The sequence below is a fragment of the Ictidomys tridecemlineatus genome, chromosome 6 (genome assembly GCF_052094955.1).
Source record: "Ictidomys tridecemlineatus isolate mIctTri1 chromosome 6, mIctTri1.hap1, whole genome shotgun sequence".
In the NCBI taxonomy this organism is placed as follows: Eukaryota; Metazoa; Chordata; class Mammalia; order Rodentia; family Sciuridae; genus Ictidomys; species Ictidomys tridecemlineatus.
Window position 1 is genome coordinate 65,553,477 of NC_135482.1, and position 27,266 is coordinate 65,580,742.

General features: G+C 51.9%; 1 protein-coding gene across 10 annotated transcripts in view; it reads left to right on the forward strand.

The window, feature by feature from the left end:
- Kmt2d (lysine methyltransferase 2D) overlaps nt 1-27,266 on the forward strand; it is a 39,369-nt gene that overhangs the window by 2,364 nt on the left and 9,739 nt on the right. For 2 of the 10 annotated variants that reach the window (XM_078014748.1, XM_040280708.2), the window contains exons 2-43: nt 2,028-2,113; nt 2,357-2,483; nt 2,653-2,876; nt 2,986-3,095; nt 3,287-3,449; nt 3,771-3,936; nt 4,030-4,144; nt 4,246-4,403; nt 4,612-4,757; nt 4,896-6,539; nt 6,631-7,739; nt 8,366-8,479; nt 8,829-8,939; nt 9,504-9,608; nt 10,294-10,475; nt 10,676-10,840; nt 10,941-11,050; nt 11,149-11,196; nt 11,984-12,205; nt 12,407-12,526; nt 12,616-12,729; nt 12,947-13,077; nt 13,161-13,308; nt 13,487-13,552; nt 13,737-13,847; nt 14,004-14,141; nt 14,235-14,319; nt 14,535-14,776; nt 14,872-14,945; nt 15,159-15,209; nt 15,326-17,134; nt 17,255-17,437; nt 17,512-17,648; nt 17,872-19,739; nt 21,605-21,728; nt 21,857-21,941; nt 22,055-22,121; nt 22,217-22,449; nt 22,549-25,338; nt 25,470-25,610; nt 25,732-25,899; nt 26,066-26,225. In XM_078014748.1, the coding sequence (XP_077870874.1) occupies nt 2,065-2,113; nt 2,357-2,483; nt 2,653-2,876; nt 2,986-3,095; nt 3,287-3,449; nt 3,771-3,936; nt 4,030-4,144; nt 4,246-4,403; nt 4,612-4,757; nt 4,896-6,539; nt 6,631-7,739; nt 8,366-8,479; nt 8,829-8,939; nt 9,504-9,608; nt 10,294-10,475; nt 10,676-10,840; nt 10,941-11,050; nt 11,149-11,196; nt 11,984-12,205; nt 12,407-12,526; nt 12,616-12,729; nt 12,947-13,077; nt 13,161-13,308; nt 13,487-13,552; nt 13,737-13,847; nt 14,004-14,141; nt 14,235-14,319; nt 14,535-14,776; nt 14,872-14,945; nt 15,159-15,209; nt 15,326-17,134; nt 17,255-17,437; nt 17,512-17,648; nt 17,872-19,739; nt 21,605-21,728; nt 21,857-21,941; nt 22,055-22,121; nt 22,217-22,449; nt 22,549-25,338; nt 25,470-25,610; nt 25,732-25,899; nt 26,066-26,225 (14,113 nt within the window). In that variant the 5' untranslated portion in view covers nt 2,028-2,064. The remainder of the gene's footprint in view (nt 1-2,027; nt 2,114-2,356; nt 2,484-2,652; nt 2,877-2,985; nt 3,096-3,286; nt 3,450-3,770; nt 3,937-4,029; nt 4,145-4,245; nt 4,404-4,611; nt 4,758-4,895; nt 6,540-6,630; nt 7,740-8,365; nt 8,480-8,828; nt 8,940-9,503; nt 9,609-10,293; nt 10,476-10,675; nt 10,841-10,940; nt 11,051-11,148; nt 11,197-11,983; nt 12,206-12,406; nt 12,527-12,615; nt 12,730-12,946; nt 13,078-13,160; nt 13,309-13,486; nt 13,553-13,736; nt 13,848-14,003; nt 14,142-14,234; nt 14,320-14,534; nt 14,777-14,871; nt 14,946-15,158; nt 15,210-15,325; nt 17,135-17,254; nt 17,438-17,511; nt 17,649-17,871; nt 19,740-21,604; nt 21,729-21,856; nt 21,942-22,054; nt 22,122-22,216; nt 22,450-22,548; nt 25,339-25,469; nt 25,611-25,731; nt 25,900-26,065; nt 26,226-27,266) is intronic. The other 8 variants (XM_078014756.1, XM_078014753.1, XM_078014754.1 and 5 more) reach the window with 8 other exon arrangements.

Consider the following 27,266-nt stretch of genomic DNA (forward strand, 5'->3'; position numbering starts at 1 on the left):
GCTGTACCAGCCTGAGAGGGCTGTGCTCGGGGGAGGGTAGAGGAATTTGTCCCTGTGGCCTTGTGTGAGGCGGTTCTCCTCCTACCCACTGTATTATCACTGTTGTTTTTTATTTCTTCCTGTGTGTGACTCCTTTGACTTCAATTTTGAGAGCAGAGCTGGATCTTTGGGGAGGATCTTTGGAGCATGTAGTAGTAAGATACAGTAAGATGCAAACATAGAAAATTTTGAGGCCTTCTTGGACTTCTGGGGATGTCTAGGCCTTGAATGACTGAATAAGAAGAGGGACCTGGCTGGTACCCTGACCTCCAACTCCCACTTCCCACAGGTGGCTTCTAATAGCCCCTTGAAGTTCCTGAGCAACTTTTCTGTGAGACAGCCAGATGACCCACCCTGCTTTTTTTTTTTCAGGTGTGGTTGTGTAGCAGATTTGTGAAAGAAAGATGGTTTGAGAATGGAGATGACAGGCATCAGGTGATGCTTTATGTTACCTACCTAAGAGATTCTGAGTGTTGGGGGAAATGGCTCAGGAGAAGCATTTCCAGCATCTGGAAAAGGAAGTGTGATCTTAGGAAAGGAGGGACTGATATCTTGGTAATTAGGGAATTGATTTCCCAATCTTGAGCACCTTTGAGAGTTCCCCTGTCATTGAATCCTAAGTTGTTGACTGGGGGATTTGCCGTACAGTTTGAGAGGACAGGCTTGTTCTTATTAAGTTTGATGTAGTCACTGTTGTTAAAAAAGAGGAGTGAAAAAGGTGGGAGATGAATTTCTCAGACTCTTATTACTTGCAATTCTTTTTTTAGGACTCTCATACTCCATCTCTTGATCTCTAATTAAGAGAACGGTCTACCCTTCTCACTCACTAACAGCTTATGGTACCTGTCCCTTTCTCCTTTCTTCTATAGGGTCCCTTTCCTATTCCTCATCTTTGTAATTCTTTTTATTCTTTACTCCTGTTTGTTTTTGTACTATGCTTAGTTCCCTCCGAGGTAAAGGAAAATATGCTCAAAGGTGTGTTTCAACTTTTTTTTTTTTTTTTTTGGTGTAACTTTAGTGTGTTTTGTATGACTCTGGTACAGGCTGGTATATCTTAGAAGGGGGATTGAGGACCGTTACTTACACACGCACACACATACACACACCCAGTTTGTGTGGAAACCCTCTTTGACGGAAGAGGAAGGAAACTGCTCTGCTCTGCTATGTCCTGCCCCATTTAGAACTCCTCCAAGTGGCAATGTGCTTCCTGAGACTACAACTCCCAGCATGCTTAGCCTCAGACCTGCCTACACATGCTCAGTAACTCTTCAGGCCCACTTCTGTTAACTACTGGGAACATCTCAGGAGGAAGGGCAGTTGGCGTTGTTAAGGGCAACGACCTGAGGCCTTCAGGCTGGGTGAGACCCAGGGTTTAGTTAGGGCAAGGGCAGAGCATTTGAGTGGATATTGGGGTTTCTTCTGTTGGGATTGAGTTGTCCTGATTGAGACTAGTTTAAGTGGGAGAGATCCATCCACAGCTAGACTTTAGTTCTTGTAGTGGGTCCTATTTCTTGCAAGACCTTGGGACTCTGGCTCTGGGAGAGGGATTTTGGCTGGACTTCAGGGTCAAAAGTACCCCTAAGTTGGCACTGACAGGCCTTAGGATGGTGGTTGACATGAGGAAAAAGGACAGGGGATAGGACTCATAAGAAATCAGATGAGGCAAAGGGTAGTACTAGATGTAAATTGGATGTGCTTCTTGTTAAATACTATTGCCCTGGGTTATAGAGGTGGCTAGAAATGGGAAAATGGAATAGATCCCCTGAGAGTCCAGAGTGGGAGAAGAGGGTATGTGTTTATCTGGGGAGAAAGTGGGATATGGTTAGAAAGAATGATTTTCCTTGTCATTAATTTGGGAGTTTGTAGGTAAGACTTGGTTCTGATATCTGTAGGGTCTGGATACCATTAGCTGACTTCCTCCTAGGATTTTTGGGCAAGGGCTTTAGGGGAGATTTACTGGATACACAGATATCTCTTGACACTAACAGGTCTCCCCGAGAGGGCCCTGCCCCGTCGGAGAGAGGGATGGACAGCCAGAAGTCGCCTGGTGAGGATAAAGATTCAGAACCAGCAAGTGAGTAGGGCAAGTTTTGGGTTTGCTGAAAGCTTTTAGCTCTTTGTGGCAACCTTGTATTTCTGGCCCTGGCACAAGGATGTGAATTAAATCTGAGTAATAGACAGCTAATTGAAGAACTTTGTTCTTCGAGACAAAAATCAAAATACCATCTCTCTGGTCCAGTATGGGTTTTAGATAATCTCATGGTCTGGTGAGTGGACTTAGTATTAAATATGTGTGCCGCTCTTTCTGTTCATTCAGCTGATGGACCTGCAGCCTCTGAGGAGCCTGGTGCCACTGAGCCAGACCTTCCCAATCCACATGTGGGGGAGGTGTCTGTCCCTAGTTCTGGGAGTCCCAGACTTCAGGAGCCACCCCAGGGCTGCAGGTAACTCATTTGGGAGAAACAAGGATGTAAGGGCTCATAAGAATTTGATTTGAGAGTTTGGGGCTTTAAGGAAGATTAAAAAAAAAAAAAGAGTATTTGGGATGCATGGGCATGCCGGTTCATGGAGTGCCAGGAGCCTAGCATGGTGCTGATGCTTGTGTCTCCACAGCGGGGGTCCAGTGCGGCGCTGTGCTCTCTGTAACTGCGGGGAGCCAAGTCTTCATGGGCAGCGGGAACTGCAACGCTTTGAGTTGCCATTTGACTGGCCCCGGTCTCCCGTGGTGTTACCTGGGGGGAACCCAGGACCCAGTGAGGCAGTGCTTCCCAGTGAGGATCTATCACAGATTGGTTTCCCTGAGGGCCTTACACCTGCCCACCTAGGAGAACCTGGAGGTAAGTGAGGGAGAGTAGGGCAGAAAACCAAGTAAAGGGTGGGTAGTCATGAGCCAGGAGTCATCTTGTTAACTCTTTCCTTTTTGTTTATCTCTTCCCACCTGTAAAGGGTCCTTCTGGGCACACCATTGGTGTGCTGCATGGTCAGCAGGCGTTTGGGGGCAAGAGGGCCCAGAACTATGTGGTGTGGACAAGGCCATCTTCTCAGGGATCTCACAGGTAGAGCTAAGGATAGGGGATTGCAGAGGGGAAAGCAGGGCTGGGCTTGGAGAGAGTGGGAATGGCTGGTGGGATTCTGAGAGTTAGGGTAGAACGAGAAGGATGGTAGACATACTGGGGCAGAGTTAGTACTTAAAACTGCTCCTCTATAGAAAACTGGCTGGTCTGAGGATTTGTGTTCTTCCTGGCAGCGTTGCTCCCACTGCACCAGGCTCGGTGCCTCCATCCCTTGCCGTTCTCCTGGATGTCCACGGCTTTACCATTTCCCCTGTGCAACTGCCAGCGGTTCTTTCTTATCCATGAAAACACTGCAACTGCTTTGCCCGGAACACAGTGAGGGGGCTGCACATCTGGGTGAGCAATCTTATCCTTTGGACAGAGAGCAAATGAGGGGCCAAGTATGCCTCACATTTTGGTATTCTATAGAGCACTTCTCAAATCTGTAATTAAACACTATCAGTCTGCCCCACTAAAATATGTGTGAACTTTGTGAGCATAGGGTATTTGCTTGTCTCATTTACCATAGTGTCCACAGTGCCTAGAATAGTGCCTGGCATATTTCGAGCCAGTACTCAGTAAACTATGTTATACATTTATTCTGTGCCCATGGAATACCTGTTATGTACCTGGTAAGGAATCTGCAGCTGACCTGTGTTGTCTCTCTTCCCTCTGCAGAGGAGGCTCACTGTGCAGTATGTGAGGGACCAGGGGAATTATGTGACCTGTTCTTCTGTACCAGCTGTGGGCATCACTATCATGGGGCCTGCTTGGATACTGCTTTGACTCCCCGCAAGCGTGCTGGCTGGCAGTGCCCTGAATGCAAAGTGTGCCAAGCCTGCAGGTAAGACTAGGAAGACAAGAGGGAAGCAGAACACAGGCTAAGGTAGAAAATGAGGGCAGGTAGGACCTCATAATGTGCCCTGCACCCCTGCAGGAAACCTGGGAATGACTCTAAGATGTTGGTCTGTGAGACTTGTGACAAAGGATATCATACCTTCTGCTTAAAACCACCCATGGAGGAACTGCCTGCTCACTCTTGGAAGTGTAAGGTGAGTGTCTCTGATTCTGCCTCTACAGCATCCCCAGAGTATTCCTATGGTGACCAGTTCTGTCAGTTTGACCAATGCCTGTTTTGCCTATTCCCTTCTAGGCATGTCGGGTATGCCGGGCCTGTGGAACAGGTTCAGCAGAGCTGAATCCCAACTCTGAGTGGTTTGAGAACTACTCACTCTGTCACCGCTGTCACAAAGCCCAGGGAGGTCAACCTATCAGTTCTGTTGCTGAGCAGCATTCTCCTGTCTGTAGTAGGTAAGTGGTGTGAACTGGTTGAGATTGGGATTGGGGGGGTGGTCAGAAGAATTGAGATTGGCAGAGGCCATGTTAAAGCATGGACTTTTAGAGGAGAGCCCTAAAGGGGGCAGCGCAATCCACAGTATTCACGCATCACCCCAGTGTGCTCTCTAGGAATTGTTAGCTGGTGAGAGCCACAGTGCCTGCTCCCCTGTACCCTCTGCAGATTTTCACCCCCAGAGCCTGGCGATATCCCCACTGATGAGCCCGATGCTCTGTGCGTTGCATGCCAAGGGCAGCCAAAGGGTGGGCACGTGACCTCTATGCAACCCAAGGAATCGGGGCCCCTGCAATGTGAAGCCAAACCACTAGGTGAGTAGGGTTTGAGGGTCCCTGAAATTAATCCCCCTTTATTCTGTGGTAAGAAACAGATTTTCCTTTGCTTTAAACATTTTACTTTCTGTGCAGTAAATCTGAGCTAGATGGGAGTTTTGTGTGTTGTGTCTGCAGGGAGAGCAGGGGCCCAACTTGAGTCCCGGTTGGAGACCACCCTAAATGAGGAGATGCCACTGCTGCCCCCACCTGAGGAGTCACCCTTGTCCCCACCACCTGAGGAATCACCCACGTCTCCACCTCCTGAAGCCTCACGCCTGTCTCCGCCGCCTGAGGAGTCACCTGCTTCCCCACCGCCTGAGATGTCACGCCTGTCCTCTCCGCCTGAGGAATCACCCCTTTCCCCACCGCCTGAAGAGTCTCCTCTGTCTCCCCCACCTGAATCATCACCTTTTTCTCCACTGGAAGAGTCTCCCTTCTCTCCACCAGAAGCATCACCCCCATCTCCCTCACTTGAGACGCCCTTGTCCCCACCACCTGAAGCATCACCCCTGTCTCCACCATTTGAGGAGTCTCCCTTGTCACCCCCACCTGAAGAATTGCCCAGTTCCCCACCACCTGAGGCATCTCGCCTGTCTCCACCACCTGAGGAGTCACCTATGTCCCCTCCACCTGAAGAGTCACCCATGTCTCCACCACCTGAGGCATCTCGTCTGTTCCCACCATTTGAAGAGTCTCCCTTGTCCCCTCCACCTGAAGAGTCTCCTTTGTCTCCACCTCCTGAGGCTTCACGCCTGTCCCCACCCCCTGAGGACTCACCCATGTCTCCACCACCTGAAGACTCACCTATGTCCCCCCCACCTGAGGTATCATGCCTGTCTCCACTGCCTGAGGTATCACACTTATCCCCCCTACCTGAGGTGTCACGCCTGTCCCCACCACCTGAGGAATCTCCCTTGTCTCCGCCACCTGAGGAGTCACCCACGTCACCTCCACCTGAGGCTTCACGCCTATCTCCACCACCTGAGGACTCGCCCACATCTCCACCACCTGAAGATTTATCTGCTTCTCCACCACCGGAGGACTCACTCATGTCCCTGCCACTGGAGGAGTCACCCCTGTCGCCACTGCCTGAGGAGCTGAGACTCTGCCCCCAGCCTGAGGAGCCACACCTGTCCCCACAGCCTGAGGAGCCCCAACTTTGTTCCCAGTCTGAGAAGCTGCACCTGTCCCTGCAGCCTGAGGAGCCGAGACTCTGTCCCCAGCCTAAGGAGCTGCACATGTCCCCACGGTCTGAGGAGCCGCACCTGTCCCCACGGTCTGAGGAGCCGCACCTGTCCCCACGGTCTGAGGAGCCGCACCTGTCCCCACGGCCTGAGGAGCCGCACCTGTCCCCACGGCCTGAGGAGCCATGTTTGTCCCCTGTGCTTGAGGAGCCATGTCTATCCTCTCAGCCTGAGAAACTACACCTATCTCCTGTGACTGAGGAACCATGCTTATCCCCTCAGCCTGAGGAATTGCTTACCCTCCAGCCTGAGGAGCCCCACCAGTCGCCTATACCTGAGGAGCCAGGCCTGACCCCCCAGCTTGAGGAACCATGCCGATCCCTTCAGCCTGAAGAGTCTCCTGAGGACCCACACCTGTGCCCTGCATCTGAGGAGTTGCCCTTGTTTCCCCCACCTGGGGAGCCTCCCTTATCCCCCTTGCTTGGAGAGCCGGCCCTGTCTGAGCCTGGGGAACCACCTCTATCCCCTCTACCTGAGGAGATGCCCATTTCCCCATCAGGGGAGCCATCCTTGTCACCTCAGCTGATGCCATCAGGTAAGGGGAGGTTAGTGCCTATTTACTCTGGGACAGTCTTAAGTCTTTATGGCACATCTAATCTAGAACTTCTCTTTTTTCTTCCTCCCAGATCCTCTTCCTCCTCCACTGTCACCCATTATTCCAGCTGCAGCCCCACCAGCCCTGTCTCCTTTGGGGGAGTTAGAGTACCCCTTTGGTGCCAAAGGGGACAGTGATTCTGAGTCACCATTGGCTGCCCCCATCCTAGAGACACCCATCAGCCCTCCACCGGAAGCTAACTGCACTGACCCTGAGCCTGTGCCCCCAATGATCCTTCCCCCATCTCCAGGCTCTCCAATGGGACCTGCTTCTCCCATCCTGATGGAACCGCTTGCTCCACAGTGTTCTCCACTTCTTCAGCATCCCCTCCCTCTTCCAGACTCCCCTCCTTCCCGGTGCTCCCCCCCTGCTCTGCCACTGTCCATTCCCTCCCCATTGAGTCCCATGGGAAAGGCAATGGATATCTCAGATGAGGCTGAGTTGCATGAGATGGAGACTGAGAAAGGCCCAGAACCTGAGTGCCCAGCCTTGGAACCCAGTGCCACCAGTCCTCTCCCTTCCCCCATGGGGGACCTTTCCTGCCCTGCCCCTAGCCCTGCCCCAGCTCTAGATGACTTCTCCGGCTTGGGGGAAGACACAGCGCCTTTGGATGGGACTGATGCTCCTGGTTCACAGCCAGAGGCTGGACAGACCCCTGCCAGTTTGGCTAGTGAACCTAAAGGTTCCCCTGTGCTCCTGGACCCCGAGGAGCTGGCCCCTGTGACCCCTATGGAGGTCTATGGCCCAGAATGCAAGCAGGCAGGGCAAGGATCACCCTGTGAAGAACAAGAGGAGCCCCGTGTACCAGTGGCCCCTATACCACCCACTCTCATCAAATCTGACATTGTTAATGAGATCTCTAATCTGAGCCAGGGCGATGCCAGTGCCAGTTTTCCTGGCTCAGAGCCCCTGCTGGGTTCTCCTGACCCTGAGGGGGGTGGCTCCTTGTCCATGGAGCTGGGGGTATCTACGGATGTTAGTCCAGTTCGAGATGAGGGCTCCCTGCGACTCTGTACCGACTCACTGCCAGAGACTGATGACTCACTATTGTGTGATGCTGGGACAGCTATCAGCGGAGGCAAAGCTGAGGGGGACAAGGGGCGGCGGCGCAGCTCCCCAGCCCGTTCCAGAATCAAACAGGTGAGGGGGCTATGCAGCCACTGTTTGTGGTCAAGGTCACAATACTGTGAGAGGTACAGTCATTTGCCACTGATAACCTTCACAATTGGTTTACTGAATCCCAGGCTTGTAGAGATGCTTTAGTCCAACTTCATATTTTACTAAAGAGAATACTGATACATAGAGTGGGCAGATGATTTACCTAGGCTCTTGGTCACTTAGTAGGAGAACTGGAATCAGAAACTTGGGTCTCTCAAGTCTCTATTTTACCTCCTTGGATCATGTTGGTCACTCTTTTTTTTTTTTTTATTTCAATTGTAGATGGACACAGTACCTTTATTTTATTTATATATATATTTTTTGTGGTACTGAGGATTGAATCTGGTGCCTCATACATGCTAGGCAAGCACTCCCTCACTGAACCACAACCCCAATCCCCTGGTCACTCTTTCTTGAAAGAGGGTAATTGGTGTGGGCCAGAGAAACTACTTGTTGATATTTGGGAGCTTGACTTTTCCCTGCTCTAAGTGGGGCTCCTGGGTTTAATTACTAGTCATACTCTGTCATTTGTCTCTTCTCTTTGAGCATGTGGATCCAACACACGAGTCCTTGACTTTTTCTTGTAATCATCCTCTTCTCTCACTCAGGGTCGCAGCAGTAGTTTCCCAGGAAGACGCCGGCCTCGAGGAGGAGCGCATGGAGGACGAGGGAGAGGACGGGCCCGGCTAAAATCAACCACTTCTTCCATCGAGACTCTGGTAGTAAGGAGAGGCCTCCCATTCCTCAAGCATGCTTCACCTGGCCCCTTCAAAATTAAACACCCTTTATATCATGCCAGTCCCCTGTATGCTAGCCTATCAGCCTGTTAGCCTAAGGTTTGTCTGGCTAGTCTGTACTCCTATCTGTGTACTTGGTCCCTAGTCTGCTCTGAAATCTTTGCCATTGAGCTGAGGCCCAGATTGGGAGTTGGGATATTGTTCTTCTTCTTAGATCTGGCATCTGGCTTTCATCTAGCCAAGGGTTCACACCTCCTTCCCCAGTGCCAAAGAGGGAAACACCTTATTTGGGGTAGACTTATTTTCCTCACTTTCACAACTCTCTGCCTATAAGGTGGCTGATATTGATAGCTCTCCCAGCAAGGAGGAGGAGGAAGAAGATGATGACACCATGCAAAATACTGTGGTTCTTTTTTCCAACACAGACAAATTTGTTCTAATGCAGGTATTATACTTGTGGTAGTCCTGTCCCCAGCAGTGTATGTGTGTGTGTGTGTGTGTGTTTTGGTGAGATGGGGGAAATCATGTACCTGTTGCTGGGGATACCCAGCTAATAAGAAAGTAAGTGGACAATAAATTAATTCCATGTAGCAGTAAGAAAGGCAAAAATGATCTTTGCCCTGTCGAAGCTTATTGTTTAGGGGGAGCTTACGTATGTTCTCATCTGAATAATCTTGAAGCATACAGACTTCTATCACATATGTGACTCTCCCCTGACCAATCTTTATTCCATTTTACCTTCCTATAATTTTTTCATACCATTACATATGCTGAACTTTATAAATTCAAGTTACTTATTAGGTGAGTGAGACATTCTAGGGAGGCATAGTTCCTAAGGGTTGAAAAGGAGGAGCTGGGGTCCTGAGGTGGCCCTGTAAGTGTCACAGTACTGTGGAGTGGGCTTCTGATTTCCTGGCTTCTTGGTCTAAGGTTAAGTGTTCTAGTAGTTAGCTGGGACAGGCAAAATAAGGAGATCTGCTTGAACATTGAGACTTCTTTGTTTCTACAGGACATGTGTGTGGTATGTGGCAGCTTTGGTCGGGGGGCAGAGGGCCACCTCCTGGCCTGTTCACAGTGCTCTCAGTGCTATCACCCTTACTGTGTCAATAGCAAGGTGAGTTCAGGACCCAAGAGGTGTGGACTGGGGAACAGGGTCAGTTCTTTCTTACTTAATCTCCTGCCCTGGCGACAGTACCTCTTATAGTGACCATTGCTCTGGAAGTTATTCATCAGTCACCCGGGGCTATTAAGCTTATTTTGGTGAAAAGTCTTTTGGAAATTATGGAAGACTTTATAGTTACTTTGTGGTAGACCAAAACGTGGTGACATAATTCAATCCATTACATTAAACAATGACAACTTTACTAGTATAAATCATGGTGTAGTCTGGAGTTATAATATAAAATCAAACTATAAGATGTCTCCACAAAGAGAAAGCAGTGTTTTGATCTAAGTGTGTACGGTCATTTTTAGTTTGTCAACAATATTAATTTATGATTTAATTCATGGTTAGCACTTGTTTTAGTAACAGGTTCTAAATATTCAAGAAAATTGAGGCAAGTGTGGTTTTCTGACTAGTGAAGGATTGCTTTTCCACACTTGTTGTGAGGTAGTAGCTGGTGAGGCTGTTCTGTGATTGACAGAGATCCCAGGAAGCCTGTTTAGAGTCACCGTTTTCAGGGGTGAGGGTGCTCTGTATAAGCCTACCTGTGCTCAAGTGGGGTTCCTCCAGCCCCATCAATATAAATCCCCCTCCTCCTTCACACCCCAAGAAATCCCCCTCTTTTACATTACACTAGATTACTAAGGTGATGCTGCTAAAGGGCTGGCGTTGTGTGGAGTGTATCGTGTGTGAGGTGTGTGGCCAGGCCTCTGACCCTTCACGTCTGCTGCTCTGTGATGACTGTGACATTAGTTACCACACATACTGCCTGGACCCCCCACTGCTCACCGTGCCCAAGGGTGGCTGGAAGTGCAAGTGGTAAGGAGACCTGGGTCTTCTGAGGGGGCTTGAGAGGATGGGGCATTTGGCCCTTAGATGTTGTTAGAATGGGTGTGATGTTGCATATGTGACAGAGATTGAATTTAGGAGGCATGCTGCTTATTTGGTTCTCTGAGGGGGGTGCCTTTCCTTGACTTGGGTAGGTTAGGTGTTGAGGGTCTATCTTTCTACCCCATCAGGTGTGTGTCTTGTATGCAATGTGGGGCCGCTTCCCCTGGCTTCCACTGTGAATGGCAGAATAGTTATACACACTGTGGGCCCTGTGCCAGCCTGGTAACCTGCCCTATCTGTCATGCACCATATGTTGAAGAGGACCTGTTAATTCAATGCCGCCATTGTGAACGGTGAGAGCATCCCTTTACCCTTGTGTCAGTCCCACTTCTCTGTTGTCAGCCTGGCATTGCCTGTGCTCTCATCACCCCTGTCTTGTCTCTGTTCTCCCAGGTGGATGCATGCTCGCTGCCAGAGCCTACTCACTGAGGATGATGTGGAGCAGGCAGCTGATGAGGGCTTTGACTGTGTCTCCTGCCAGCCCTATGTGGTAAAGCCTGTGGGTGAGTACCAGTTGCTGGGGGGGCAAGGAGGAGACAAAATATGGGTATTTGGTTTTAGGACAGTGCCTAAGCTGCCTGCTTGGTTCTTCCCTCCACAGTGCCTGTTGCCCCTCCAGAGTTGGTGCCTATGAAGGTGAAAGAGCCAGGTGAGTCCCAGAAATTTTGCATGCCAGAGGAAACCTTCAATACCATATACTTTAGCTCCAACCCCCTAACTTCATTTTCTCATTTTATTTTTATTTTTTAAAAATGTTTATTTAGTCGTAGATGTTTTTGTGGTGCTGAGGATTGAACCCAGTGCCTCACACATACAAGGCAAGCACTTTACCACTGAGCTTCAGCCTCAGCCCCATCATTTTCTCATTTTAAGAGGAGAAAGTAGATCCAGGGAGGTTGAGTGTCCTGCCCATAGTCTCCTAGTAAGTTAGTGGCAAAGTTATGACTAGAAGCAAAGTACCTCCAGTTTATTGAACATTGTTCTTTTTACCAGGAAACATGACCTATCTTTACTCCCAGAATTTTATCTCTAGAGAGCACAACTCTTTCTTCCTCCTTGAATGGGTTGGGGACCATGTCTTCCATCATGATGTGGATACTACTTCTGGCATCTGGGGTACTATGTGCTGGCAGTCAGCAAGTAGGGACCCTTTTGGTCCTGGACAGCTAGAGAATCTAATTCGTGAAATTGGGGTTAATCCTGAGTAAAGTCAGGCTTCTGCAATGGCAGTCCCCTCTCTAGATTCCTCTGGGTCACTGACAGAGAACTCAGGCTTCAATCAGGGCCCCTTTTTGGACTTTTTTCCCTAGCCCTCAGATCCCAGGGTGGACTTTTTGTCTGCTTTTTGTCTCAGCAGGAGACATAGGTTGAAACTTGGAGTTCTAGTTTCCCTTGGGCTTCTGTCCACAGCTCACACACTTTTCCTCCTTGTACAGAGCCCCAGTACTTTCGCTTCGAAGGTGTGTGGCTGACAGAAACAGGCATGGCTGTGCTGCGTAACCTGACCATGTCGCCACTGCATAAGCGGCGCCAGAGGCGAGGCCGTCTGGGCCTCCCAGGCGAAGCAGGGCTGGAGGGTTCTGAGCCCTCTGATGCCCTTGGCCCTGATGACAAGAAGGATGGGGACCTGGATACCGACGAGCTGCTCAAGGGTGAAGGTTGGGCCAGAAATCTCAGGGAACACACGGGAGTTGGGCTATTGAGTGGGGTCCATGTTGCTACTCCAAGTCACCTTCCAGCACTGTTGGTCTTATCTAGGTGACTCTGTGGCAAGGTACTAGGTTCTCTGGGGCAGGATAACAAGAGTAAACGGGCCTATGCCTCTGATCTACCTCTGTCGCCTCTGTCATCATATGCAGGTGGTGTGGAACACATGGAGTGTGAAATTAAACTAGAGGGCCCTGCAAGCCCTGATGTGGAACCTGGCAAAGAAGAGACTGAAGAAAGCAAAAAACGCAAGCGCAAACCCTATCGGCCTGGTAAGGCCCTGGGATGGGGAGGTGGGATGGGAAGGACAGTTTAACAGGTCCCTCAGCGGCTACTTATTCTCAGCTCCACCTCCTCATAGGCATTGGTGGTTTCATGGTGCGACAACGGAAATCCCACACACGCGTGAAAAAGGGGCCTGCTGCACAGACGGAGGTGTTGAGTGGGGATGGGCAGCCCGACGAGGGTGAGACGGGTGAGGGCACCAGTGGGGCCTGGGAGAAGGTGGGGATCATAGCACCTACAGAACAATGCCAGGGAGGCCCAGGGTGGGGATTTGCTGCAAGGGCCAAGTGGGTGATAGGCCCAGTTGATTTTAGGGGAGAGAGTAGGTAAAAAGTATTTTTTAGTCCAGTTGGGTACATGATACCCAGTGTTCCCAGAGATCCAGAGCCTTCCCATTCTGTCCACAGTGATGCCTACTGATCTGCCTGCAGAGGGCTCCATGGAACAGAACCTCACTGATGGGGATGAGAAGAAGAAGCAACAGCGGCGAGGGCGCAAGAAAAGCAAACTAGAGGATATGTTCCCTGTTTACCTGCAGGTGGGTCTCAGGCTCTGAGGGGCAAGGGAGGTATCTGTACATGTAAGGCATCCAGACCCTGTTTCTTCTGACTCCTATCATAGGAAGCCTTCTTTGGGAAGGAGCTGCTGGACCTGAGCCGCAAGGCCCTTTTTGCAGTTGGGGTGAGCCGGCCAACCTTTGGGCTAGGAACCCCAAAAGCCCGTGGAGATGGAGGCTCAGATAGGAAGGAGCTTACCACTTCACAGAAAGGTTAGTTCTTTATGAGTGAAATGATCTGAGGGGATCCAGCTTTCCTTTTGCTTAGGAGCTGGTGGGTGTTTGCCAGGGAAGAGGCTAGCCTCCAGCAGTTAAGGGTATGCCAGAGGCCCTGGCTGGTGAAGCTGGAGAATAACGCATCTCTGATCGGAGTGGGGCCTATTGCTTATAGGAGATGATGGTCCAGATATTGCAGATGAAGAATCCCGTGGCCCCGAGGGCATGGCTGATATACCAGGTAAGGGCCGCTGGGTGGACTGTGTCCTTTATTGGCTTTGCTTCTATCAGTTAGCTCTGCCCTTGAGCACTGTCAGGGTTGGAGGCTGGAAATTGTTCCATACCTTTCTGCAGTTCAGGATGGCCAGTGTGGTACCTTCATATCTCCATGGCCTTGGCTGATGGGTTTCTCCTGATAATTGCAGGACCTGAGGATGGAGGTGTAAAGGCATCCCCTGTGCCCAGTGACCCTGAGAAGCCAGGCACCCCAGGTGAAGGGATGCTTAGCTCTGACTTAGACAGGATTCCTACAGAAGGTGAGGCTTATAAGGGTTGTATTTTTTCATGTCCCACTCATGGGATGATCTTCTCTGGTGGGAAGTCCTGGGCACCCTCTCTGGCCATGACCATTTGTTGACCTGTGGTGACCCTTCCCTTCTTCCTCAGCAGCATCCTTTATCATTCCCCCACAGAACTGCCCAAGATGGAGTCCAAGGATCTGCAGCAGCTCTTCAAGGATGTCCTGGGTTCTGAACGAGAGCAGCATCTGGGCTGTGGAACCCCTGGCCTAGAAGGCAGCCGTACACCACTGCAGAGGCCCTTTATCCAAGGTGATATGGAGTGGGGAGTGGCCAAGGGATAAATAAGCTTGCTCCCAGAGTAGTCCAGTCACTCCCTTTCCTCTGATCCTATCCCTCTTGTAGGTGGACTCCCTCTGGTCAATCTCCCCTCCAGCAGCCCAATGGACTCCTATCCGGGCCTCTGTCAGTCCCCATTCTTGGATTCTAGGTTGGTATCTATGCTTAATCTCTGTGGGCAGTTCCTGTTATCCTTTCCCTCCAACTAGGTCCAAACCTTGGCTTGGACTTCTGGGTCACTATAGCAATACTTCCCCTGCTCTTCTCATTCCCTTGTTAATGTCCTTCCTTTATTGGGGCAGGGCGGTGGCCTTGTGGGGGACTTGGCATCCCTGCCCACTGTGACTCTCTGCCCCTGCGCCCCAGGGAGCGCGGGGGCTTCTTTAGCCCAGAACCCGGTGAGCCAGACAGCCCTTGGACAGGCTCGGGGGGCACCACACCCTCCACCCCCACCACTCCCACCACAGAGGGTGAGGGCGACGGGCTCTCCTATAATCAACGGAATCTGCAACGCTGGGAGAAGGACGAGGAGTTGGGCCAGCTCTCTACCATCTCACCTGTGCTCTATGCCAACATTAACTTTCCAAATCTCAAGCAAGATTACCCAGGTACCTGTGGGTCGAGGGCAAGGGAAACAACTTGGCAGCCTGGCAGGTGGAGAGGTCAGCTGCTAAGTCTCGGACTCAATCCCTCTGCCCTCCAGATTGGTCTAACCGTTGCAAACAAATCATGAAGCTCTGGAGAAAGGTTCCAGCTGCTGACAAAGCCCCTTATCTGGTGAGATAGAAAGGAGCATGGGCCAGCCTTGGAATTGAGGTGGAGGGGAGGTATCTATGGAATATTTACCTTAGATCTTTCCATTCCCTATCCCTAAAGAAGCTGGGCCAAGAGGGACCAGCTTATGGGTAGGGAGTGTGAGTTACATCATGAGGGATGAGGATTAAGTTTGAGACTCAGTGCTAGGCCTATGTTGTGTCTTACATTCCTCAGCAAAAGGCCAAAGATAACAGAGCGGCTCACCGCATCAACAAGGTGCAGAAGGTGAGTTGGGGCTGGGCCGGGCCAAGTCATTGAAGTCCCATAGTGGATGGCCCATCTAGGGTCATGGGGCCTGCTTACAGCAGCCTGACTGCTCTGTGCCTGGTCTCTCCCTGTAGCAGGCTGAGAGCCAGATCAACAAGCAGACCAAGGTGGGCGACATAGCCCGTAAGACTGATCGACCGGCCCTTCATCTTCGCATTCCCCCTCAGCCAGGAGCACTGGGCAGTCCGCCCCCTGCCGCGGCCCCCACCATTTTCATTGGCAGTCCCACTACCCCCGCCGGCTTGTCTACCTCTGCGGACGGGTTCCTGAAGCCACCAGTGGGCACGGTGCCCGGCCCCGACTCGCCCGGTGAGCTCTTCCTCAAGCTCCCGCCCCAGGTGCCTGCCCAAGTGCCTTCGCAGGACCCCTTTGGACTGGCCCCTGCCTACACCCTGGAGCCCCGCTTCCCTGTGGCACCACCCACTTATCCCCCCTATCCGAGTACGACTGGGGCCCCTGCGCAGCCCCCGATGTTGGGCGCCTCATCTCGTCCAGGGACTGGTCAGCCAGGAGAATTCCGCACTACCCCACCTGGCACCCCTCGACATCAGCCCTCCACGCCTGACCCCTTCCTCAAACCCCGCTGCCCCTCACTGGACAACCTGGCTGTCCCTGAGAGCCCAGGAGTAGTGGGAGGCAAGGCTTCTGAGCCCTTGCTCTCACCCCCATCTTTTGGGGAGTCCCGGAAGGCCCTAGAGGTGAAGAAAGAAGAACTTGGGGCATCCTCTCCTAGCTATGGACCACAAAACCTGGGCTTTGTTGACTCACCCTCCTCAGGCCCTCACCTGGGTGGCCTGGAGTTGAAGGCACCTGATGTCTTCAAAGCCCCCCTGACCCCTCGGGCATCTCAGGTAGAGCCCCAGAGCCCAGGTCTGGGCTTACGGCCTCAGGAGCCACCCTCTTCCCAGTCTTTGGCCCCTTCTCCTCCCAGCCACCCAGACATCTTTCGCCCTGGTCCCTACCCTGATCCATATGCCCAGCCCCCATTGACTCCTCGGCCCCAGCCACCACCTCCTGAGAGCTGCTGTGCCCTGCCCCCTCGCTCACTGCCCTCTGACCCTTTCTCCCGAGTGCCCGCCAGTCCTCAGTCCCAGTCCAGCTCCCAGTCCCCATTAACTCCTCGTCCCCTGTCTGCTGAGGCTTTCTGCCCATCCCCTGTTACCCCTCGCTTCCAGTCCCCTGACCCTTATTCTCGCCCACCCTCGCGCCCTCAGTCCCGTGACCCATTTGCCCCTTTGCATAAGCCACCCCGACCCCAGCCCCCTGAAGTTGCCTTTAAGGCTGGGCCTCTAGCCCACACTCCTCTGGGGGCGGGGGGCTTCCCAGCAGCCCTGCCCTCGGGGCCAGCAGGTGAGCTCCATGCCAAGGTTCCAAGTGGACAGCCCCCCAATTTCGCCCGCTCCCCTGGAACAGGTGCATTTGTGGGCACCCCCTCTCCCATGCGTTTTACTTTCCCTCAGGCAGTAGGGGAGCCTTCTCTAAAGCCCCCTGTCCCTCAGCCTGGTCTCCCTCCACCCCATGGGATCAACAGCCATTTTGGGCCCGGCCCCACCTTGGGCAAGCCACAAAGCACAAACTACACAGTAGCCACGGGGAACTTCCATCCATCAGGCAGTCCTCTGGGGTCCAGCAGTGGGTCCACAGGGGAGGGTTATGGGCTGTCCCCACTACGCCCTGCATCAGTTCTGCCACCACCTGCACCCGATGGATCCCTCTCCTACCTGTCCCATGGAGCCTCACAGCGGGCAAGCATCACCTCTCCAGTTGAAAAGCAAGACCCAGGGTCTACAATGAGTAGCTCTTTGGCAGCACCTGATCTCCCAGGTACCCAGGACCCAGGCATGTCCAACCTCAGCCAGACAGAACTGGAGAAACAACGGCAGGTGAGTGAATATCCCACAGCTGAGCTCTGCCCCCCAGCTCCTGCCTATCTCTATATCCTCTGTGCCAGGCCAATGATTGGAATAGAATGGGTTCACTCCTTTTCTCCATTTTCTGTACAGCGCCAGCGGCTACGGGAGTTACTGATTAGGCAGCAGATCCAGCGCAATACCCTGCGGCAGGAGAAGGAAACGGCTGCAGCGGCTGCAGGTGCAGCAGGGCTCCCAGGCAGCTGGGGTGCTGAGCCCAGCAGCCCTGCCTTTGAGCAGCTGAGTCGAGGCCAGACCCCTTTTACTGGAACCCAGGTAAATAACATGCATGGGGTGGCAGGGCCAGGGAAATGGAAGTGGCTCCAGTTTCATCTACTTCTCTCTTCTAGGACAAGAGCAGCCTTGTGGGGTTACCTCCGAGCAAGCTAGGTGGCCCCATCCTTGGGCCTGGGGCCTTCCCTACCGATGAACGACTATCTCGGCCACCTCCACCAGCCACACCTTCTTCTTTGGACATGAACAGCCGGTGAGGCTCTAGGGGTTCCCTGGGAATAAACTAAGGGGACAGATTTTATCGCCATTGTATACTCTGATTTTTCTTTTTTACTAGTCCTTCTCCAGTATCCTTTACTTTTTCGTCATTCCATCCCCTTCACTACTTTAATTCTGTCCTTCCTCATGTTGCTAGTAAGTCCTGTTCTCTCTCTCTATCCTGATTGTCTCTCACTGACTGTTACATCTTCTTCTAGGCAACTGGTGGGAGGCTCCCAGGCCTTCTATCAGCGAGGGCCCTATCCTGCGTCCCTGCCCTTACAGCAACAACAGCAGCAACAACTGTGGCAGCAGCAGCAGCAGCAGCAGGCAACAACAGCAACCTCCATGCGACTTGCCATGTCTACTCGCTTTCCATCAACTCCTGGACCTGAACTTGGCCGCCAAGCACTAGGTTCTCCCTTGGCGGGAATTCCCACCCGCCTACCAGGTCCTGCTGAACCAGTGCCTGGTCCAGCTGGTCCTGCTCAGTTCATTGAGTTGCGACACAATGTACAGAAAGGACTAGGACCTGGAGGGGCTCCATTTCCTGGTCAGGGCCCCCCTCAGAGGCCCCGTTTTTTCCCTGTAAATGAAGATCCCCATCGATTAGCTCCTGAAGGACTTCGAGGCCTGGCAATATCGGGTCTTCCCCCACAGAAACCCTCTGTTCCACCAGCCCCTGAATTGAACAATAGCCTTCATCCAACGGTCCACACCAAGAGTCCGGCTTTGCCAGCTGGTTTGGAGCTAGTCAGCCGTCCCCCCTCAAGCACTGAGCTTGGCCGTCCCCCTCCTCTGGCCCTAGAAACTGGGAAATTACCCTGTGAGGATTCTGAGCTAGACGACGATTTTGATGCCCACAAGGCCTTAGAGGATGATGAAGAGCTTGCTCACTTGGGTCTGGGTGTGGATGTAGCTAAGGGTGATGATGAGCTGGGTACCCTGGAAAACCTGGAGACCAATGATCCCCACCTGGATGACCTGCTCAATGGAGATGAGTTTGACCTACTGGCATATACTGACCCTGAGCTGGACACAGGGGACAAGAAGGACATCTTTAATGAGCACCTAAGACTGGTGGAGTCAGCAAATGAGAAGGCTGAGCGGGAGGCCCTGCTGCGGGGGGTTGAGCCAGGACCCTTGGGCCCTGAGGAGCGCCCTCCCCCTGCTGCTGATGCATCTGAACCCCGCATAGCATCTGTACTTCCTGAGGTGAAGCCTAAGGTGGAGGAAGGTGGGCGCCACCCTTCCCCTTGCCAGTTCACCATTACTGCCCCCAAGGGAGAATCAGCACCTGCTACAACTTCCCTTGGCCTAGGACTAAAGCCAGGACAGAGTGTGATGGGTACCCGGGACACCCGAATGGGCACAGGACCATTTTCCAGCGGTGGGCACACAGTTGAGAAGGGCTCCTTTGGGACCACAGGAGGACCATCAGCCCACTTGCTGACTCCTAGCCCCTTGAGTGGCCCAGGAGGATCCTCCCTACTGGAAAAGTTTGAGCTAGAGAGTGGGGCCCTGACCTTGCCTGGTGGACATGCAACATCAGGGGATGAGCTGGACAAAATGGAGAGCTCGCTGGTTGCCAGTGAGTTGCCCCTGCTCATTGAGGACCTGTTGGAACATGAAAAGAAGGAGCTGCAGAAGAAACAGCAGCTTTCAGCACAGCTGCAACCTGCCCAGCAACAGCAGCAACAACAACATCCCCTACTGTCCACACCAGGCCCTGCCCAGGCCTTGCCTTTGCCACATGAGGGCTCTTCTAGTTTGGCTGGGCCCCAACAGCAGCTTGCCCTAGGTCTTGCAGGTGCCCGACAGCCAGGCTTGAGCCAACCACTGATGCCCACCCAGACACCAGCTCATGCCCTCCAGCAGCGCCTGGCCCCATCTATGGCCATGGTGTCCAACCAAGGGCATATGCTAAGTGGGCAGCATGGGGGGCAAGCAGGCTTGGTGCCCCAGCAGAGCCCTCAGCCAGTGCTAGCACAGAAACCCATGGGTACCATGCCACCTTCCATGTGCATGAAGCCCCAGCAGTTGGTGATGCAGCAGCAGCTGGCTAACAACTTCTTCCCAGATACAGGTAACTTTAGTTGCTGGCATGGTTGAGTTAATTGGGGGTGATCATTGTTATCACCAAATGGGCACTGAGGTTAGCAACCTAAGATAAGCCATAGTTAAGGGAGATTAGACACAAAGTGATTTGGCTAAATACTGTACTAGTGCAGGCAGAAGCAGTAGCCTTTAAGGGAGGGAATGGTTCTTGACCTATAGAAAGCATTCAGATATCAGAATGAATGAATGGAATGAATGCATGAATGAAGTCTAATTAGCAAAGGCTTTATGGTGGCTATGGTGAGGCTAAAAGTTTAGGACTTGGAGAGAAGTGATACAAGAAAAAACAATCCAGATAAACAGAAAGATACAGTGAAGCTGTAGTGGCAGGAAAACCCATCCAGGATGTTGGAGAACAGTGAGATAAGTGAGCAGGCACTACCATAATTTTGAAGAGGTAAGAAGAAAAGCCATATTGAGAAAGACATCAACTTATAACAACATTTATTGAGTAATTATTATTTTCCAAGCAGTGTGTTGAGTGCTTTACACTCATTGTCTAATTTCCTCATCACAACAGACTCACTAAATAGGTACTATTATTGTCTGATTACAGAAGAGGAAACAGGCATAGAAGTTAAGTAACTTGTCTATGATTACACAGCAAGTAGCAGAGTTGGATATGAATACCAGTACTCTTCTTGACTGCCTCAGAATTCCAGGACAATGAGTTTGGTTAGTTCTTTAGAAAGTGTGTGTGTGTGGGGGGGGAGGGGTCAGTTGTTTTCTAAGCAACGGAAATATATAAAGAAAAGGGTTTTTTTTTTTTTTTTTGTAAGTATTTATTTTTTAGCTATAGGTGAACGCAATATCTTTATTTTACATTTACGTGGTGCTGAGGATCGAACCCAGTGCCTCACACATGCTAGGTGAGTGCTCCACCTCTGAGCCACATCCCCAGCCCAAGAAAAGGGTTTTAGGAAGATTTGAGGTTGTTTTTTCTTTTGGGGGTGATACTAGGCAAGTAATCTATTACTGAGTTTCCAGCCCTTTTTATTTCATTTTGAGCCAGGATGTTGCTAAGTTGCCCAGGCTGGTCTCGATTTTCCTGTCTCAACCTCCTGAGTAGCTGGGATTACAGGTGTATGCCACTGTGCCCTGCTGGAAAATTTGCATCTTGGGTGGTTTTTAATTATTTATTTATTATTAATTTTTTTTAGAGAGAGAATTTTTTTTTTTTTAATATTTATTTTTTAGTTTTCGGCGGACTCAACATTTTTGTTTTGTATGTGGTGCTGAGGATCGAACCCAGGCCGCACGCATGCCAGGCGAGCGCGCCACCGCTTGAGCCACATCCCCAGCCCGGGTGGTTATTTATTTTACCCTTTTTAGCCCAGCATCCTAGATTGACAGGAAAGTTGGTTTTAGATGATGCCTTTTTGTGTCCCAAATTACTCTTAACATCTAGGGCTTTGCCACAGTGCCCACATCTTGGGTTCTGAGTTGTGCTTGCCCTAAGAATACTATATTTGAAGAGAACTTTCAAGGTCATAAAGTATACCCGCTTGTCACATCTCCATGATATACCTAGAATAGGGATCATGATCTCTATCAAACAGGTAAACTGAGGTTTAGATAGGTGAAGTGACATTAATCTATTGACTAAACAAATATTTACCAAGTTCTTTTTCCTGACACTGTACAAGTAAAGGCTGGACCACATGTTCTCTGAATAACAGAGCTGTGTCACCAAGCCACCTGTCTTCTGTCTCAGTTGTCTTTCTGCCTGACTGTGCCATGTTCTTCATGGCTTGGTGTAAGTCAGGGTGTTAGTCATATAATGTATAAAGCATTAACTCCAAAGTCTAGCTCATTTGGCTATCCCCTCTCTAGACCTGGACAAATTTGCTGCAGAAGACATCATTGATCCCATTGCAAAGGCCAAGATGGTAGCTTTAAAAGGCATCAAGAAAGTGATGGCTCAGGGCAGCATTGGGGTGGCACCTGGTATGAACAGGTAAGACTTGGGGCTGGCCCTTTTCTTTCCCAGTTAACACCCCTTCCCTTCTTGGCCCCACTTTCCTGTTTGTCCTACTTCTTTGCCTTTCAACAACACTTAATCCTCTGTGCTTTGATGGACTCCAGGCAGCAAGTGTCACTGCTAGCCCAGAGGCTCTCTGGGGGACCTGGCAGTGATTTGCAGAACCATGTGGCACCTGGGAGTGGCCAGGTAAGTTGTCAGGAGCTGGGGGTTGGGGTTGGAACATGGGTATTATGCATTGAGTCACCTTTCTTAGGGCCTTGTGTGGAACAGTGACCTTTTATTGGTCTTTCTCATAACAGGAGCGGAATGCCAGTGACCCCTCCCAGCCTCGTCCCAACCCACCCACTTTTGCCCAGGGAGTAATCAGTGAGTATGGGGTAGAAGAGAAGGTACAAGGAAGTGGTTTAAGGACCAGTGGAAAGAGAGGGATTATGGTCCTGACATGCCACTTCCTCTCCTAGATGAGGCTGATCAGCGGCAGTATGAGGAGTGGCTCTTCCATACCCAGCAGCTCCTACAGATGCAACTGAAGTTGCTAGAGGAGCAGATTGGTGTGCACCGTAAGTCCCGGAAGGCTCTGTGTGCCAAACAGCGCACTGCCAAAAAGGCTGGCCGCGAGTTCCCGGAAGCTGATGCTGAAAAGCTCAAACTGGTTACAGAACAGCAGAGCAAGATCCAGAAACAGCTGGATCAGGTGGGGAAAGCAAATTTCAACTTATCATTCAGAAGTCAGGAATAAGGGATAGCATGGGTGGGCAGGTTCCAGGCTGACCTCTTCTATCCTTCATGTTAGGTTCGTAAACAGCAGAAGGAGCATACGAATCTCATGGCAGAATATCGAAACAAGCAGCAACAGCAGCAGCAGCAGCAGCAGCAGCAGCAACAACAACAACAGCAGCAACAGCAGCAACAGCACTCAGCTGTGCTAGCTCTCAGCCCTTCTCAGAGTCCTCGGCTACTCACCAAGCTCCCTGGTCAGCTGCTCCCTGGCCATGGGTTGCAGCCACCACAGGGGCCTCCGGGTGGGCAAGCTGGAGGTCTTCGCCTGCCTCCTGGGGGTATGGCACTACCTGGACAGCCTACTGGCCCATTTCTCAACACAGCCCTGGCCCAACAGCAACAACAGCAACATTCTGGTGGGGCTGGATCCTTGGCTGGTGCCTCAGGGGGCTTCTTTCCTGGCAACCTTGCTCTTCGAAGCCTAGGACCTGACTCAAGGCTTTTACAGGAAAGGCAGCTGCAGCTGCAGCAGCAACGCATGCAGCTGGCTCAGAAACTACAGCAGCAGCAACAGCAGCAGCAACATCTCCTAGGACAGGTGTCAGTTCAGCAGCAACAGCAACAGGGTCCTGGGGTACAAGCAAACCAGACTCTGGGTCCCAAGCCCCAGGGTCTTCTGCCTCCTGGAAGCCACCAGGGCCTCCTGGTGCAGCAGTTGTCCCCACAACCACCCCAGGGGTCCCAGGGTATGTTGGGTCCTTCCCAGGTGGCAGTGTTGCAGCAGCAGCACCCTGCAGCTTTGGGTCCTCAGGGCCCTCACAGACAGGTGCTTATGACCCAGTCCCGGGTGCTGAGTTCCCCCCAGCTGGCACAGCAGGGTCATGGCCTTATGGGACACCGGCTGGTCACAGCCCAACAGCAGCAGCAGCAGCAACAACAGCAGCAGCAACAACAACACCAACAGCAGGGATCCATGGCAGGGCTTTCCCATCTTCAGCAGGGCCTGATATCACATAGTGGTCAGCCCAAACTGAGCACTCAGCCTCTGGGCTCCTTACAGCAGCAGCAGCTTCAACAGCAGCAGCAACAGCATCAACAGCAACAACAGCAGCTTCAACAGCAGCAGCAGCAACTTCAGCAACAGCAGCTTCAACAGCAACAGCAGCAACAACTTCAGCAACAGCAGCAACAACTTCAGCAACAGCAGCAACAACAACTTCAGCAACAGCAGCAGTTACAACAGCAACAACAGCAGCAGCAACAGCAGCAGATGGGCCTTTTGAACCAGGGTCGAACTTTATTATCTCCTCAGCAACAGCAGCAGCAGCAGGTGACACTTGGCCCTGGCATGCCAGCCAAGCCTCCTCAACATTTTTCTAGCTCTGGAGCCCTAGGCCCAACCCTCCTCCTGACGGGCAAGGAACAAAACATTGTAGAGACTGCTCTTCCTTCAGAAGTCACCGAAGGGCCCTCAACACATCAAGGAGGGCCATTAGGAATAGGGACTGCACCTGAGTCATTGGCTACTGAGCCAGGAGAGGTAAAGCCCTCCCTCTCTGGGGACTCACAACTCTTGCTGGTCCAACCCCAGGCCCAGCCTCAGCCCAACTCTCTGCAGCTGCAGCCACCTCTGAGGCTCCCGGGACAACCTCAGCAGCAAGTTAACTTGCTACACACAGCAGGTGCAGGAAGCCATGGGCAACTAGGCAGTGGACCATCCTCTGAGGCTTCATCTATGCCCCACTTGTTGGCCCAGCCCTCTGTTTCCTTAGGGGAACAGCCTATGCCCATGACCCAGAACCTTCTGGGGCCCCAACAGCCCCTTGGGCTAGAGAGACCCATGCAAAATAATACAGGGCCACAGCCTTCCAAAGCAGGATCTGGTGCCCAGTCTGGGCAGGGTCTGCCTGGGGTTGGAGTCATGCCTACAGTGGGTCAACTTCGAGCACAGCTCCAAGGAGTTCTGGCCAAAAACCCACAGCTGCGGCACTTGAGTCCTCAGCAGCAGCAGCAACTACAGGCCCTCCTCATGCAGCGGCAGCTGCAGCAGAGTCAGGCAGTTCGCCAGACTCCACCCTACCAGGAGCCTGGAACCCAATCCTCTCCCCTGCAGGGCCTCTTGGGCTGCCATCCTCAACCTGGGGGTTTCCCTGGATCCCAGACAGGCCCCCTCCAGGAGCTAGGGGCAGGGCCTAGACCTCAGGGCCCACCCCGGCTCCCTACCCCACAAGGAGCCTTATCCACAGGACCAGTCCTTGGCCCTGTCCATCCCACACCTCCACCATCCAGTCCCCAAGAGCCAAAGAGATCTTCACAATTACCTTCCCCCAGTGCCCAGCTCACCCCTACCCATCCAGGGACCCCAAAGCCCCAGGGGCCAATCTCAGAGCTGCCTCCTGAGAGGGTCTCACCTGCTGCTGCCCAGCTTGTGGATACCTTCTTTGGCAAGGGGCTGGGACCTTGGGATCCCCCAGACAACCTAGCAGAAGCCCAGAAGCTAGAGCAGAGCAGCCTGGTACCTGGGCATCTGGAGCAGGTGAATGGACAAGTGGTACCTGAGCCACCCCAACTCAGCATCAAGCAGGAACCTCGGGAAGAGCCATGTGCCCTGGGACCCCAGGCAGTGAAGAGGGAGGCCAATGGGGAGCCAATAGGGACACCAGGTACCAGCAACCACCTCCTGCTGGCAGGCTCCCGCTCAGAGGCAGGGCATCTGCTCTTGCAGAAGCTTCTACGAGCAAAGAATGTGCAACTCGGCGCTGGGCGGGGGCCTGAGGGGCTGCGAGCTGAGATCAACGGGCACATTGACAGCAAACTGGCAGGGCTGGAACAGAAACTACAGGGTACCCCCAGCAACAAGGAGGTAAGTACTCCTGCTAGAGTTGAGCAGATAGAGTGGGGCCTGGAATGGAGGTGGGAGATGCAAGAATGAGCAGGTCTGGGTCAGACGGAACAGATAAGGGCAGCAGCCTTTACAGAGTTTATCTGGATTAGGATGCAGCAGCAAGGAAGCCTTTGACACCAAAGCCCAAGCGGGTACAGAAGGCAAGCGACAGGTTGGTGAGCTCCCGAAAGAAGCTGCGGAAGGAGGATGGTGTCAGGGCCAACGAGGCCCTGCTGAAACAGCTAAAACAGGTGACCTCCCCAGGAACCAGTCCCCTGGTCCCATCCCAGGATGGGGGAACCCTGTCCCCCAGCTTTGTAATGGCAGGTACAAATGCTGCAGGTTTCCAACTTTGTCATCTTGCCCTTGTAGGAGCTGTCCTTGCTGCCCCTTACGGAACCTACCATCACTGCCAATTTTAGTCTCTTTGCTCCCTTTGGCAGTGGCTGCCCAGTCAGTGGGCAGAGCCAGCTGAGAGGGGCCTTTGGAAGTGGGGCACTGTCCAGCAGCCCTGACTACTATTCCCAGCTGCTTACCAAGGTCAGAAAAGTGGCATTGCCTTTTGGGAATAATGAAGTTCTTGGGGAGGTGGGGGTGGGGATACTGGGAATGGAATACTTGAGGAAATTGCTGATGTAGTGTGGGGCCAGGAGATTATAGCAGTCTCCCTATGCCATCTTGCACACAACACCACCCCACCCCCCAGAATAACCTGAGTAACCCGCCGACACCACCCTCGTCGCTGCCCCCCACCCCACCCCCATCGGTGCAGCAGAAGATGGTAAATGGTGTCACTCCTTCTGAAGAGCTGGGGGAGCACCCCAAGGACACAGCCTCTTCCCGGGACACTGAAGGAGCACTGAGGGGTAAGTGAAGAAGCTGACTTTTCTTCCCCAGTGGGATTCTATGGCTGGGGTTTAAGCAGTTATTATTGTGCTCTGTCACACAATTTAAGAAAACAAGTAGATTACATACTGCTCTATGTGCTTAACATGATAGGTGGCCTGGTAGGAAGGGCCTTTTCAGGACTGATTTGTTAGGGACAAGGATGGGCTTCTGGAATCTGAAGCAAAGGCAACAGGGGAGGTTGGTGGCAGGGAAAGTCTGATTGAATTTTTGTATACAAGAAACAGTGTAACTTTCCTGGGTATGGAGCTTTAGCCCAACCTGGATTTGGACTCTGGTGCCTGCATGTATTTAGTAGAATTACTTCAGCCAAATTTCCTTGTGGGAGCCTCAATTTCCTTCCTATAAATGGAGTATTAGAACATTCGTCTAACAAGTCGTTAAGATTAAATAAAGCCAGGTGAGGTGAATTGCAGCTACTCAGGAGGCTTAAGCAAGAGGATCACAAGTTTGATACCAACTTTGGCAGCTTAGAGAGACCTGTCTCAAAATAAGAGTTTTAAAAGGACTAGAGAGGTTCAGGGTACAGTAGTGCATGCCTATAATCCTAGTGACCGGGGAGGCTGAAGCAGGAGGATCACAAGTTCAAGCCAGCCTTAGGAATTTATCAAGGCCCTAAGCAACTTAGTGAGACTATGTCAAATAAAAAGGGCTGGGATGTGGCTGAGTGGCAAAGTGCCTCTGGGTTTAATCCCTAGTAACAACAACAACAAAAAAGGATTGGGGGTATAGCTCAGTGGTAGAATACTTGCTGCCTAACATATGCAAATCCCTGGGTTCGATCCTTGGTATTGGTGGAAAAAGGAAGAAAAAGATGAAATAGAGAGTATACCTGGGCCTGGATTTATGGCTCAGTGGTAGGCTGCTTGCCTCACATATAAATAAGTAAAAATAAAGGTTCTTTGACAACTAAAAAAATACTTTTAAGAAAGGGTACCTAAAGCCCAGGGTCTGCCATATAGGAAAGGCTCAATAAATATAGCTTTTCTGCCTCAAACTGG